Here is a 14,215-nt window from a genome sequence, read left to right on the forward strand (position 1 = left end):
AAAGATAGTCGTGCATCGCCTGTTTTAGCGCAGCAGCAACCTCTTGGGGCGATGCGACTGAATATCGGCGAAGGTGGCGCGACTTTGCGCCGGGCGCAAACTTTAGCGGCCGCCCGACTTTAGCGCCCCAAACGTGGCTATACTGAGTTTCTAGGCCTTTGTGTCTTAATGCGAGGAGCATTTGTAATAAGGTGGATGAATTGGCTGCGCAAATAGAGGTAAACGAATATGATTTGGTTGGGATTACAGAAACGTGGCTCAAAGATGGCCAAGACTGGGAACTCAACATCCAGGGGTATTCGATATTCAGGAAAGATAGGCAAAAAGGAAAGGGAGGTGGGGTAGATTTACTGGTTAAAGAAGGGATTAACACAATTGTAATGAAGGATATTAGCTCTGATGATGTGGAATCTGTATGGGTAGAATTGAGAAATACTAAGGGGAAAAAAACATTAGTGGGGGTGGTATATAGACCTCCAAACAGTAAGGCGGAGGTTGGGATGGCATTAAAAGGGAAATTAAAGAAGCGTTCAATAAGGGCACAGCAGTCATCATGGGTGACTTTAATCTACATATAGATTGGGCCAACCAAATAAGTAACAATACTGTGGAGGAGGAATTCCTGGAGTGTTTACGGGATGGTTTCCTGGACGAATATGTCGAGGAACCAACCAGAGATCAGGCCATCTTAGACTGGATATTATGTAACGAGAAAGGATTAATTAGCAATCTTGTTGTACGAGGCCCCTTGGGTCAGAGCGATCATAATACGATCGAATTCTTCATTAAGATGGAGAATGAAGTAGTTGACTCAGAGACTAGGGTCCTCAATTTAAATAAAGGAAACTACAATGGTCTGAGGAGCGAGTTGGGTCGGATTGATTGGAGAATGGCACTCAAAGGGTTGACGGTGGATAGGCAATGGCAAACATTCAAAGACCGACTGGATGAGCTACAGAATTTGTTCATTAAAATAAAACAAAAAAGGTGACTCAACTGTGGCTAACAAGGGAAATTAGGGATAGCATAAGATCCAAGGAGAGGACATATAAATTGGCCAGATAAAGCAATAATCCTGAGGATTGGGAACAGTTTAGGATTCAACAAAGGAGGACAAAGGGATTAATTAAGAAAGGGAAAATAGAATATGAGAGTAAGCTTTCAGGGAACATAAAAACTGACTGTAAAAGCTTTTATAGATATCTGAAGAGAAAAAGATTGGTGAAGTCAAGCGTAGGTCCCTTGCAGTCAGAATCAGGGGAATTTATAATGGGGAACAAAGAAATGGCAGGCCAACTAAATACATATTTTGGTTCTGTCTTCACAAAGGAGGACACAAATAACCTCCGAGAGATGCCAGGGAACATAGGGTCTGATGAAAGGGTGGAACTGAAAGAAATCAGTATTTGTACGGAAATGGCGTTAGGAAAATTGATGGAACTGAAGGCCGATAAATCCCCAGGGCCTGATAATCTACATCCCAGGGTACTTAAGGAAGTTGCCCTAGAAATAGTAGATGCATTGCTGGTCATCTTCCAGAACTCGATAGACTCTGGAACAGTACCCATGGATTGGAGGGTAGCTAATGTTACCCCACTATTCAAAAAGGGTGGTAGAGAAAAAGCGGGGAATTATAGACCGGTAAGCCTGACATCAGTAGTGGGGAAAATGCTAGAGTCCATTATAAAAGATGTAATAGCAGAGCACTTGGAAAGCAGTGACAGGATCGGACAAAGTCAACATGGATTTACAAAAGGTAAATCATGCTTGACTAATCTACTGGAATTTTTTGAGGATGTAACTGGTAAAATAGATTAAGGAGAACCAGTGGATGTGGTGTATTTGGACTTTCAGAAGGCTTTCAATAAGGTCCCGCATAAGAGATTAGCGTGCAAAATTAAGGCACATGGGATTGGGGGCAAGGTATTGACATGGATAGAGAACTGGTTGGCGGACAGAAAGCAAAGAGTTGGAATAAACAGGTCGTTTTCCAGGTGGCAGGCGGTGACTAGTGGGGTACCGCAGGGATCGGTCCTAGGACCCCAGCTGTTCACAATATATATTAATGATCTGGACGAGGGAATTGGATGTAATATCTCCAAATTTGCAGACGACACAAAGCTGGGTGGGAGGGTATGCTGTGAGGAGGATGTCGTGAAACTCCAGTATGATTTGGACAGGTTGGGTGATTTGGCAGAAACATGGCAAATGCACTATAATGTGGATAAATGTGAGGTTATCCACTTTGGTGGCAAAAACAGGAAGGCAGATTATTATTTGAATGGCAATAGATTGGGAGAAGGGGAAGTGCAAAGAGACCTGGGTGTTCTTGTGCACCAGTCGCTGAAGGTAAGCATGCAGGTGCAGCAGGCGGTTAAGAAGGCAAATGGTATGTTGGCCTTCGTAGCAAGAGGGTTCGAGTACAGGAACAAGGATGTCTTGCTACAGTTGTACAGGGCCTTGGTGAGACCGCACCTTGAATATTGTGTGCCGTTTTGGTCTTACCTGAGGAAGGACGTTCTTGCCATGGAAGGAGTGCAGCGAAGATTCACCAGGCTGATACCTGGGATGGCAGGAATGACGTATGAGGAGAGATTATGTCGATTGGGCTTATACTCACTGGAGTTTAGAAGATTGAGAGGGCATCTCATCTTAACCTATAAAATTTTGTCAGGCCTGGACAGACTAGATGCAGGAAGGATGTTTCTGATGACCGGGGAGTCCAGAACCAGGGGTCATAGTCTAAGGATAAGGGGTAAGCCATTTAGGACTGTAATGAGGAGGAATTTCTTCACCCAGAGAGTGGTGAACCTGTGGAATTCTCTGCCACAGAGGGCGGTGGAGGCCAGTTCATTAAATATATTCAAGAAAGAGTTGGATATATTTCTTAAGGCTAAAGGGATCAAGGGATATGGGGAGAAGGCAGGGACAGGGTACTGAATTTGGATGATCAGCCATGATCTCATTGAATGGCGGAGCAGGCTCGAAGGGCCGAATGGCCTACTCCTGCTCCTATCTTCTATGTTTCTATGTCTCTGGAAGAACCTTATTTATTGTACAGCACTTTCACTGAAGTCAGGACCGCTATCAGCAGCAGTACGATAAGAGGCCAGTATGTGATAACAGAGTCACATTTAAGTGGGAGTAAACTGTCCTTGAATGTGTGTTATGCATATCGCTGAATTATAAATAGACTAGGACAACGGTATAAGTTTAGTAAAGATTTTAATTCTGTGTATTTCGAGTCCATCTGCAGATGTTACAACTGATGAATGTACAAGTTACTCAGACACAGGTTAAACCAGCACACTCATGATTAAAGTTTAACAAAAAAAATGTGATTTGACATTTGAGAGCAGCATTAACTGAAAAATTCAGTGCCTGTATGAGAAAAAAGGATACAGTTTGTCACACTTAATTAAGACGATCAGAACAGCTTTGCTTAGAATCTGTAGCCTTCGATTAAATCCCACAAACCAAGTGTTCACTTTTGTTTTGAGAGAAGTTAGGGAAACCAATGTAACATTTTGAAGAACCCTTGGCATTTACTCTCCACTAAAACTGAAAAAAGACAATGCTTCAGTAGTTCTAGCAAGTCTCCACTATGGTCACATATTCTGGCTCAGCTAAAGACTGTTCTTTGATATTTCCTGTTTCAATTTGTTAGTCCGTGCTTTCTCGTTCAGCACTGCACTGTGTAAACATTCACAGTCGGGATTCTGCTCTTGGTTTTGCAGCAGTTAAAACAATCACAAACCCTACATTTGTAGGAGAACCTGGTTGTTTTGCAAGTCTAACTTTGATAATTATATTCAAACATTTTGCTCCCATTATAAACTTTAAAAGTGGAGTTGGAAAATGTGCATTGGCTACTCTCCTGCTGTAAGGCCAGTGAAAGGTATTGTCACCTGATCAAGCGAGTGCTTTTCAGGATTTTTCCACAAAGTGATTGACTATGAAGAAAAGAAAGACTTGCATTTCTATAGCGCCTTTCATGACCACCGGACGTCCCAAAGCACTTCACAGTCAATTAAGTACTTTTTGAAGTGTAGTCACTGTTGTAATGTAGGAAACGCGGCAGCCAATTTGCGCACAGCAAGCTCCCACAGACAGCAATGTGATAATGACCAGATAACCTGTTTCAGTGATGTTGATTGAGGGATAAATATTGGGATTTTCAAGTACAGTTTCAGTACCTTATATCCAAATGATTAAAATTCAGGTAGAATGTTGATTATACCTTTCTACAAACTCAACTTTATTTAAAAAAAGATTGCAGCTTCATTAATGCATATTGGGTTCTTTGTGTCTTTTTTGACTGAATTTTCAAGTCCACTATTAACGTACGCAGAATCGTAGCTGTCGTGCTTCATTTTAGGTATTAACTGACAAGGTGCAACTTCCAGTCTTAACTGATGTTTACATACTGGCATACCTTAGGTGGGGTATGTAAACCCTGCTCCATGGGGAGGGATAAGGAAACTGGATGATGCTCCCCATCAATCAAATGCATTCTCTGTATGGGTTGGCCAAAGAGCAGTAATTACAGTGAGATAGTCGCAGGTAGAGTCACTGAATTACTCACAGTTTACAACACCACCAAAAATGATGTGTCCACTTAAAGAGAGCAGGGATTTTTTTTAAATAATAGTTAGGGATAATATTTCATTAGGTATGACACTGTCTCATTAGTAATAAAGGACAATATGCCATTTGTTTAAAAGTATATCGCAGTACCTGTTAATGTAATGTTAAAGCATTTGAGACTTGCTAGTTATTAACAAACATTTAATTCAAATATGGAAGAGAATTAAGGTCATCACACTGCTGATTAATGCAAATTAGAAACTGCATGGACTTTTTCTTTCTTTGCACAGAGTTCACCAACACATCGGGTAACCCTGCAGCAAAGCTTTGGACCCTGCAATTTATTTTTAAGGCATACGTGTAACTGCACGAGTTATTTAATGCGACACTGCTGCATAACAGTTATACTTTAAAATCACTGGATACCTCATCGAAACATTAAGTTATCTTAATAAATACCAATTCTCACTGCAATTATAAAATAAAATCGTTTAGACGGCAAAGTCAGCTTTCCAACGTGTGCTACAAGTATGGGCTGCTACACTTGGAGCAGAGTCCACCTCCGGCAAGTGTAGAACACTTTCCTCTTCTCCACCCACCCGCAACATTAAATTAAAAAGCCGTTGGGCTGCCCCGGAATCCAATGCACATCAAGATGCTGCCCTGCGCTGAAAGCTCCCTATCTACTTACCAATGTAAGTTCCACCCCCACACAAAGGCTGAAGGACTCACGCCAGCAAATAATTTCAACGCGTGTGCAGCCGGGTCACACTTTCGGGGGCTTGGCTCCCTCATAAACTAGCAGTGCCGCCGCACATACACAATGCACCACATAAGCATCTGCATATGCGCAGTAATGATTTGCATTTTGGAAGTAATGGGACCAGCACTATGTGTACTCTGCATAACCTGGCCATAGCAACTATGGGACAATTATTTAATTCACCTCACTCACACAAGACAGGTAACAACAGACTAAGTTACCTCATATCCTTTTTTTTTCATATTGTGCGCCACAAATAGGCACCCAACCAACACTTCAAAATAGGTGAGTACCCCTGTAACATAAGCAGATGTGTGTGCCGGCTTAACTCAACCGCACAGGTTTAAAAAAAAACCATGAATGCTGGAAATCTGAAATAAAAGACGGAAAATGTTGAAGATACAAAGGTCAGTCAGCACCTGAAACAGTAACTGTCCTTTCTCTTTCAGATCCCCACTGGGCTACTGTGTATTTCCAGCATTTTCTGATTTTACCTCAACACCGCATAGGGCCACGGCTTTCAGCTCCTCCTCAAATGTAGGCGGTCCAGGTACCTGATAAACTACAGCTTAAAGTCTGTGGTAACAGAGCAGACTATCTCAATGCATCAAGCCTTTGACAAACAACAATTATGGAAATTCCTGAGAAGAGCGATTGGAGTTTTTGGGCAAGTACAAGGTACACAGGATGAAGAGGGACTAATTTGGAACTGCGCCCGCTAGCAAAAGTGGAAACAGAAGATTTGTGTATGATTGTTGACCATTATTGACCAGTCAAACTGGACATAATCAGTAGAAGGAAGAGGATGGATAGGCTGAGCAGGCTGTTATTGTTGGATAGTCATTTGCACTAGAGGAATTGACTATGTGAAACACATCTATGACGCACTCAATCATCTGCTTCTACACTGTGGTTCCAACACAACCATATCCTATTTTATTAAAACCAGCAAGCCAAGTATTTATAATCAAGAAAGAGGTATAGGATTCTTGAAACATTTAAAACATAAAATTATGCAGCATTGCAACTTTAGATAAGAGCTAAGGCATGTGGGTCAACACCCTGTGCCAAATTACATTTCAGTTGAAACATATAAATATGGTTTAAGATTAAAGTGAATACAAGACAGTACCTAACACACAAATAAGCAGTAAGGCAACAACAGTGTTGTAAACTAAAATCAACCACATTTTACCTGATTCACACTGGGGTCCATTGCACTCGTTCAGAAAATAATCTAACATTTTTAAAACTATATAGGGCTGATATGATTTTCCCTACCTTGCTAAGACTTAGGAACTTTTTTGTATAAGGAAGTTTCTCTAAATTTATTTTCCCTATTGATCACAACAATATTCAGTTCCAAATTCCTACCCTATATGGCTAGATAACGCAGGACTGGACATAGTTAACACATTGGTAACTTTTGAAATTGCCTTAGAACATCACAAAAATCTTAGTGTGCTGACAAAACGCAGTTCTAGCCCTGGAATCTTAGTGGGTTTTCTTTGCTGAATAGTGGTCCATCTGTGTAGAGAGGCCATTTGTGTGTCCATTCGCAGCTATTGTAGAACCATTTAGACAATCTTTCCTTTTGAAAGCGCTCTTTTTCTTGTAGGTCTGAAATTGTCCGAACACAAAAGAGAAAAGAAATGAATGTGGGTTCTTTTGCAGAGCATAGCACAGTGAGCCCACTTGTAGGCAATTCTAATGAATGAGTATCTTGTATACAGGCAATTCTTCTTAAAGCCTTGGATAAAGGTGTATTTGTATGCAATCCAGTAACACACAAAGAACAACTCTGTCCCTCCCCCGGTTTCTTGTATTTTATATAGTGGTATATAGTTATATATATATATCTATATATACAGGCTCAGGACCATGGGTAAGTAAAGTATTCCGTAGTGAATCTAAGGCCTCGAGTTTACCAGGGAAGGGTGCTTAATAGCAGTGCCTCATTTAAATAAATCTCTGCAAAGTTCTGCCCGACACCCGGCCAGATTGACTACCTGGCCAGCGGGCGAGGGTGGGCACCTGGCGGCAGGCCACCGTGGGAACGGTCCCCAGCAGTCAGTGGAGGCGGGAAGGTTCTGGGCATGATCGGGAGGGGGTAGCAAGGGAGGCCCAAGGACCACTCCTGCCCCTCCTGGCCCACAAGTAAACCTAAAATAACACTTTAAAACTTACCTCCTGGACCTCTTCTGGCCCTGGAACTGGCTCCCTACAGGGTTGCCTTACGGGGAAGCTGTCACTGACCCCTCCCCTCCCGTTCAGACCTTCAACTGAAATTGCAGATCGGGTCCTGGTGACCTAATCGGACCCAATCTGCATAATTAAAGACGGATCCCGCTTTCTTCCTCCGGGTGTCCCGCTTGCCGGCTCAAAAGAGGAAGGTTAAGATCTGGACAGGGCGGGAAGGCAGAGGGATCAGAGAGGGTAAGTGACTCGCCTTATTTTAACTGCCCCGCCACCACCGCCTGGTTTTCGCCAAGCAGTTAAAATCGGGGCCTAACTCTCTCTCACTTGGACAGCAAGTGAATAAGCAGGAAATAGTAGGAGCACAAATATTATACCACAGCAGTTAATCCTGCTTGTGTGTATTTTATGGGTAAGTCGGGGTAGCAAGCAAGTGGGCCTGACTCGCTATCTATATAAAAACTATGAGAGCGCCCCTCTCCCTCAAGACCTCCACTTCAAAGTGCCTAAACTATATTAAAAAAAAGAGAAAGAAGGGCATTTTTTCCCCGACCTAGGTCTGAAAACAGACCTGGTAATTTGGAACCTTTCCTCACAATGTGGATGTGACATCCTCTGAGATTACCTGGGATGTGGTAAGGCACTAAGTAAAAATACAACTTCTTTATTTTCATGGCAGTGATTCTCTGCCAGGCTACACATTGCATGCCGTTATGGCTGTGAAATTGTTCAGGGGACCTTCTGCTCTCCTGCCGTGACACCAGCTTAACTGCCAAAAAAGCGAAAGGGACCAGCATAACTGGGCTACGCTGCGTTTTTTTGGGCTTTCAGAGTTACGCTGGAAGACCTCCCACAGAAGTTCAGGGCCAGTGTGTTTTTAATAATCATGACCTGTACTTGTGTGACTTTTTAACCAATCATTTGCCATATCAATGGGCCTGTATGGTAGACATTTATTTTTTAGGACCTAGAAGCAATGTTCCCTCCAATTGTTTTTTTGGCTGCGCGGCCCCTTTAAGAGGCTGTGCGGCCCAATCAAATTTCCACGCGTGCGCAGTTTTTCCATTGTGAAGCCGGCAAGCGGCCTGCGCAGGACCTCCAGGTAGCTGCGCAGCCGCGTGGCTTAACGAGAACATTGCCTACAAGTAAATACTGCAATTTCCAAAATGATTTGACATGAAGCTTTGAAGCCATTGTGTTTCTGCAGCAAGTCTTGCTGCCATTTTCTGCTGTTTACTGCCTGCGTGAAGTGGGGGGAAATTCTCTTGGATGGATTCTGAAGGGGAAGATTCTGCATTACCCACCTCTCTGACTTTTCTGATGAAGTGCCATCCCAAGTGGGCTGAGAAGCCCCCTGACCAATGCTCCCCCTAAGGTGCGCAGTCGCACACCAATCAGGAGGTTCCGCGCAGGCCGCTCGCCAGCTGCTGTCGCTGGAAAAGATACGGCCGTGCAGCAAATTTAAAGGTACCGCGCACCAAAAGAAAAATGAGAGGGAACATTGCCTAGGACATGATGTCCCGCGACTTCCAAAAAAGCCTTTGACGTAAGAAAACTACTAGGCACTTGGCCTAAGCGTTAAACAAAGCTTTAACCAACTGTTTTACAACATGGAGGTCTAGTTGTGTCCTTCACTAGTTCCTGTTAAGAATGTCCTGCGCAAGCTGGGCCCGTGCCCGAGTATTTATACTCTCCCTGGACAGCGCCACCCGCAGGCCACTCAGTTGATTCATGTCAGCCTTTGACAACGTTCTGGATGAAAGGCCGTTAGTTAAGCTCAAGGCTGTGAAGATTCAGGGTAAATCTTTGGAATGGTTAAGGAATTGGTGTAAGAGCAGAAAACAAGTACTTGTTGTTAATGTCAGGGTGGAAGGGGAGTACTAAGTGCAGTGCCCCAGGGCTCAGTACTGGGATTACTACAGTCTCTAATTTACAACACTGATTTAGATTCGTAAACCCAATACAAATTGGTCAAATTTGCAGATGATACCAAAGTAGGAAGGGCAGTGGAACCAAAGGAGCTATGAGGAAAGATTGGATAGGCTGGGGTAGTTTTCTTTGGAAAGGAGGAGGCTGAGGGGAGACTTGATTAAGGTGTATAAAATCATGAGGGGCCTAGATAGAGTGGATAGGAAGGACCTATTTCCCCTAGCAGAGGTGTCAATAACCAGGGGGTATAGATTTAAAGTAATTGGTAGAAGGATTAGAGTCGAGTTCAGGAGAGCTTTTTTCACCCAGAGGGTGGTGGGGGTCGGAACCCTCATCGCATTTTAAAAAGTACTTGGATATGCACTTGAAGTGCCGTAACCTGCAAGGCTACAGACCAAGAGCTGGAAAGTGGGATTAGGCTGGATTGCTCTTTTTCGGCCGGCACAGACACGATTGGCTGAATGGCCTCCTTCTGTGCTGTAAATTTCTATGGTTCAATTCTATGATCAGAAATTAAATAAATACGTTGCACAAAATATTTAAGTGGAGAGAACAATGGCCGATGGAGTTTAATGCAAACAACTGTAAAGTACTGCTCATAAGAAAGAATAATGGTCGGCACAAGTGCTCCCTGAACGATGTTAAAGCTAAAGTTGTTTAGTAGACTTCATGCTCAAAATGTTCAATCGATGCAGAGCAGCAAACAGCAAAACCAATGGAATGTTTATAGCCAGAACAGCAGTCAGAGGAAGCCATGCTCAAACCGCACCGTGCGTTCGTCAGACCATAGCTTGAGCACAATGTGCACCAAGACACAAAGGACTGATATCAGGATGTTCTTCAATGGTTGGAAGCACTGCAGGAAATAGCCATAAAGTTTGATCTCTAGCGTCAAATATCGGAGTTATGAGAAAAGATTGGAGCAACTTGGGCTTTTCAACATCAAAAAGAATGTGCCTGAGAGTTGATCTTACAGAGGTATTTATATAACGGTTAACAGAATGGAAAAGGTAAATCCAGAAAATTACTTTAAATTACATTGTGAGAGTAGCACAAGGAAGCACAGGTTCAAACTAGTAAAAGGCAAATTTAGGATCGATATCAGAGTGTTCTTCTTGACACAAAGACTGATCACTTCAGGAGTCTATTCCATGCGTTGAGTATTAGGGGCGGAAACCCTGGAATCATTTCAGAAACAATTGGATGCTGCAATGGAGACTTCAGGGCCTCTCTACAATGGGTCAAATAGCTTTCCTTATCCTTAATTATTTGGTGATTTTGCCAAGTGGCTTATTTACACTAATTAAGGTGATAAGTTGGAAGAAATAGAACTGACTAGCAACTTATTTCTCAGTTGGTGCAGATTAGAATGTGGTAATGGTGGGAGACACAGTGGAGGAAAACTGCAGACTATGTCCCCCAAAATAGCCCAATATCTGTCAAGCATCTAGATAATAGGCCGCTTCGATTAAAAAAAAAATACACATATTCACAAATCATCAAAGCAGTGCTTCCATACGCATACCCTACACAGGGATTTTCAAATAAAATTGAAAGTACTAAATGGTATATGTTATACAGAATGCACAAAAACGAAGCAATGAGAGCAGATTATTTAAACAGCTGCCTAATGCTATCACTTACCTGAATATAAAAATTAGAAAAGAGGATAATCAGAGAGATCATGTAGCCAATCTGGAAATACAGCCAGCCACTTGGGAATCCACACGGCCAAAAAACACCAAAACTAGTCTGAATTATCGTCAGAACAAACTGGAGCTGAAAACATTGGAAAAATTTAGGATCTGTATCTGAACAACTTATAAGCAAAGACAAAGGCCTAGAAATTCGAGATCACTAAAAACCTGCCAGTGCCACTGCGGGCCTGTGATAGTGGCCGCCAAAATTGATGGCGCTGGCAGGACCGGGGTATTGGTGCTGGTGGCTAGTTAACATTAGCCCAGCGCTAAACTTATCATGAAAGGCCACTTTCGTGGCGGTAGTCCCGGCAGGAGACCCAATGTAGCGTGGCCGTAGCATCATTACAGCACGAACAGCCTTCTCTTAAAGCAAGGCTGTCATTTCATTAAAGGGGAACTGCCTTCTAAAATTAAAAAAATTAAAATCATGTAAAAATAGGCAGTTTTTAACTCAACTGCCGTCTGAAAAAAAATTAACATTAAAAAGAATTCCCAAATCGGAGCCTTCAACTCTTAAAGCTGAATTCCCTTCCACACCTAAAAAAAATGGGAAAAGTGCTTCAGCACTAACACAAATGACTCAGCAATCCAGGGAAGGGGCACCCAGGGTCTCGGACGCAACACTCCAGCTTTGTGCAGGGGTCAACACTGCAAGAGAGGCCCTCCACCCACAGGGGTCAGGAGGCCCACCAGAAAGATGTGGGACCAGATCATCGAGGCCGTCGCTGCCAGCAGTGTCTCCCCCACAACTAGGCTCCAGTGCCCAAAGAAGCTTCATGACCTCAGGCCAGTGAATGCATCTTCAAGAGCCGTCTCCTGCCAACTGCATCACTAGCTTCACACACTTCTTAATGTATGACTCCCCACCCCCCAATAACTCACCAACCAACAATCTGTACCAAACATGAGGCACACCTCCCATTCCTGGCTTCATCTCACCCCCTTGGAGGAGACGGTGCTGGCCATTCTTGGCAGGGGTATGGCTGAGCCCTTGGCCAGCGGCAGGGCTGAAAGGATACAAGATGCTGGTATCCTCATATGTTATCCTCCTTCTCACTTGCACCTCTTGCTTTCCCGCCCTCCCCTCAGCACAACTCCACCATTGTGCCTTTCTCATTTCACACACACAAGAAATGCAGCCTGGCCAGCCAGTGGTTGACCAAAGAGAGAGGAGAGTGAAGAAGAAGAAACACCGTCACTCGATTTCACACTCCCAGCCACCAGTTCCTCAAGGTTGACCAGCAAGGCCATTTGCAGTGTCCCCCACTGAAAGTCAGCAGCCTTCCACCAGCCATACTGCAGCCACTGAGGTAGCACTGCGTGACATTAGTAGGATAGGCAAAGGCACACACAAGACAGTCACTAAGGGAATGCATAAGAGTGATTAGTTGATTTCTTGATGTCATATTGGATGGATTGATGTATAAAGTTGGATTGGAAAGTTTGCTTTGTGGTGGCTTTTATTTCATCATTGTGGCCAAGAGGACATTGTGATGGTCAGTAACAGAGGGATGGTAAGGTGTGGGGCAAATGTTGAAAGGGAAATTGGGGGTGTGGTCACTGGTACCACAGGAGGATGATTCCATCCCGGATATCCCGGCCAGAAAGGGGCTGTCTGGTTTGCATCTTTCCTTCTGCTCCCTCCTCTTCTGATTTCTCCTTTTCTACTTCCTCCTCTTCTGTGTCTTCCTCTTCTGTGTCTTCCTCTTCCCTCTGCGAACGGATACCGTAAATCTGAAATAAAAGCATAAAATGCTGGCAATACTCAGCAGGCCAGGCAGCATCTCGACCTGAAACGTTAACTCTGTTTCTCTCTCCACAGATGCTGCCTGACCTGCTGAGCATTTCCAGCATTTTGTGTCTTCTCAGAGGCCATCCTTTACCATTCGTGGCCTTGCAAGCATCCAGCAGTACTCCCTGCACACTTTAAAAACTTTTACCATGTATTGCACCAAGCCACTACTTCAGTAAAATATAAAAAATCTAGTCCAAAAGCTTAAATGCAAACTTACCTGAAAGATGTGTGTGTTCCTTTAAGAAGTGCTGACAGCGTCTCTGTTAGTCTGCTGCACGTTCGCTTTTCAGAGCGAGCTTAGGACCCAGCGCTAACCTGAGCACAAAGGTCCAAGTTCGCAGAGCATGACGTTAAGTCGGCGTGTGACATCACGCTCTCCATATTTGCATCTCCAGGGCCAGCGTTGCTTTCAGCAGCGCTAAGACCCTAACCAAAATGGCAGCCGCCAAGTCCCATGCCAGAGGCAGGCACTAAGAGCAGTGGCCGCCATTTTGTCCAGGATTGTGGCGCAAACGGGTGGCGGTAAGTCGCTCAATTTCTGGGCCAAAGTAAAATACCAGATACGGAGTATCATCCTAAAACTAGTGAACTGACAGGGCAATTTTAATTTATTTTTTCAACTTGCCACATTAATACAGAGGTTTTGGTCCCTTCTATGAATTTGACAATAATGGATGTGCATGTGCAATATTGGGGGTTCAGCGTGATAATTAAAGCTGGAGTTCTTGGTGGGGGCGGGGGGGGGGGGAATTTTATTGGAGCACATGTGTAAACGGGGTTTCCACTGCACTTCCGGCAAAGTTCTGCTCGTAGGTTATTGGTGAGTAAGCGCTGCTTGTTAGCACTGTTGACAACTTCTTCCACTATTTTCATACACCAAATGTCAAACTGCAATTTTATCTGTTTTTGAGTATCTACATTAAGCCCAACTTGCTACAATTCAAATTCCTACTTTAACACAGATCTAGATTCCCAATGTATTTCTTGTTTAAATATCCGATATTAGATCTTTCACTGAACCATACAATGCAATATCACTTTATCTACTGCCCATACTTGGTCATGAGAGGAAGGGAGAATTCCCAGGCTACAGTGTGTTATCAACGTATCTGGTATTTTACTTTGGCCCAGAAATTGAGCGACTTACCGCCACCCGTTTGCGCCACAATCCTGGACAAAATGGGTGGAAGATTTTCTTTGATCACTATTTCTAGTTAAATTGAAAATGCATTCTTTTAGAACAAT

The 14,215-nt window shown here is 43.5% G+C and overlaps 1 protein-coding gene across 2 annotated transcripts in view; it reads right to left on the bottom strand.

The window, feature by feature from the left end:
* Window positions 1-3,208: 3,208 nt before the first annotated feature.
* Window positions 3,209-14,215, bottom strand: part of elovl5 (ELOVL fatty acid elongase 5) — a 63,248-nt gene continuing 52,241 nt past the window's right edge. For both annotated transcript variants that reach the window (XM_085996473.1, XM_085996474.1), the window contains 2 exons: window positions 11,120-11,254; window positions 3,209-6,970 (listed from right to left, as the gene is read on the bottom strand). In XM_085996473.1, the coding sequence (XP_085852599.1) occupies window positions 6,845-6,970; window positions 11,120-11,254 (261 nt within the window). In that variant the 3' untranslated portion in view covers window positions 3,209-6,844. The remainder of the gene's footprint in view (window positions 6,971-11,119; window positions 11,255-14,215) is intronic.

Source organism: Somniosus microcephalus, chromosome 9 (genome assembly GCF_052327205.1).
Source record: "Somniosus microcephalus isolate GS21.2 chromosome 9, FLI_Smic_1.0, whole genome shotgun sequence".
In the NCBI taxonomy this organism is placed as follows: domain Eukaryota; kingdom Metazoa; phylum Chordata; class Chondrichthyes; order Squaliformes; family Somniosidae; genus Somniosus; species Somniosus microcephalus.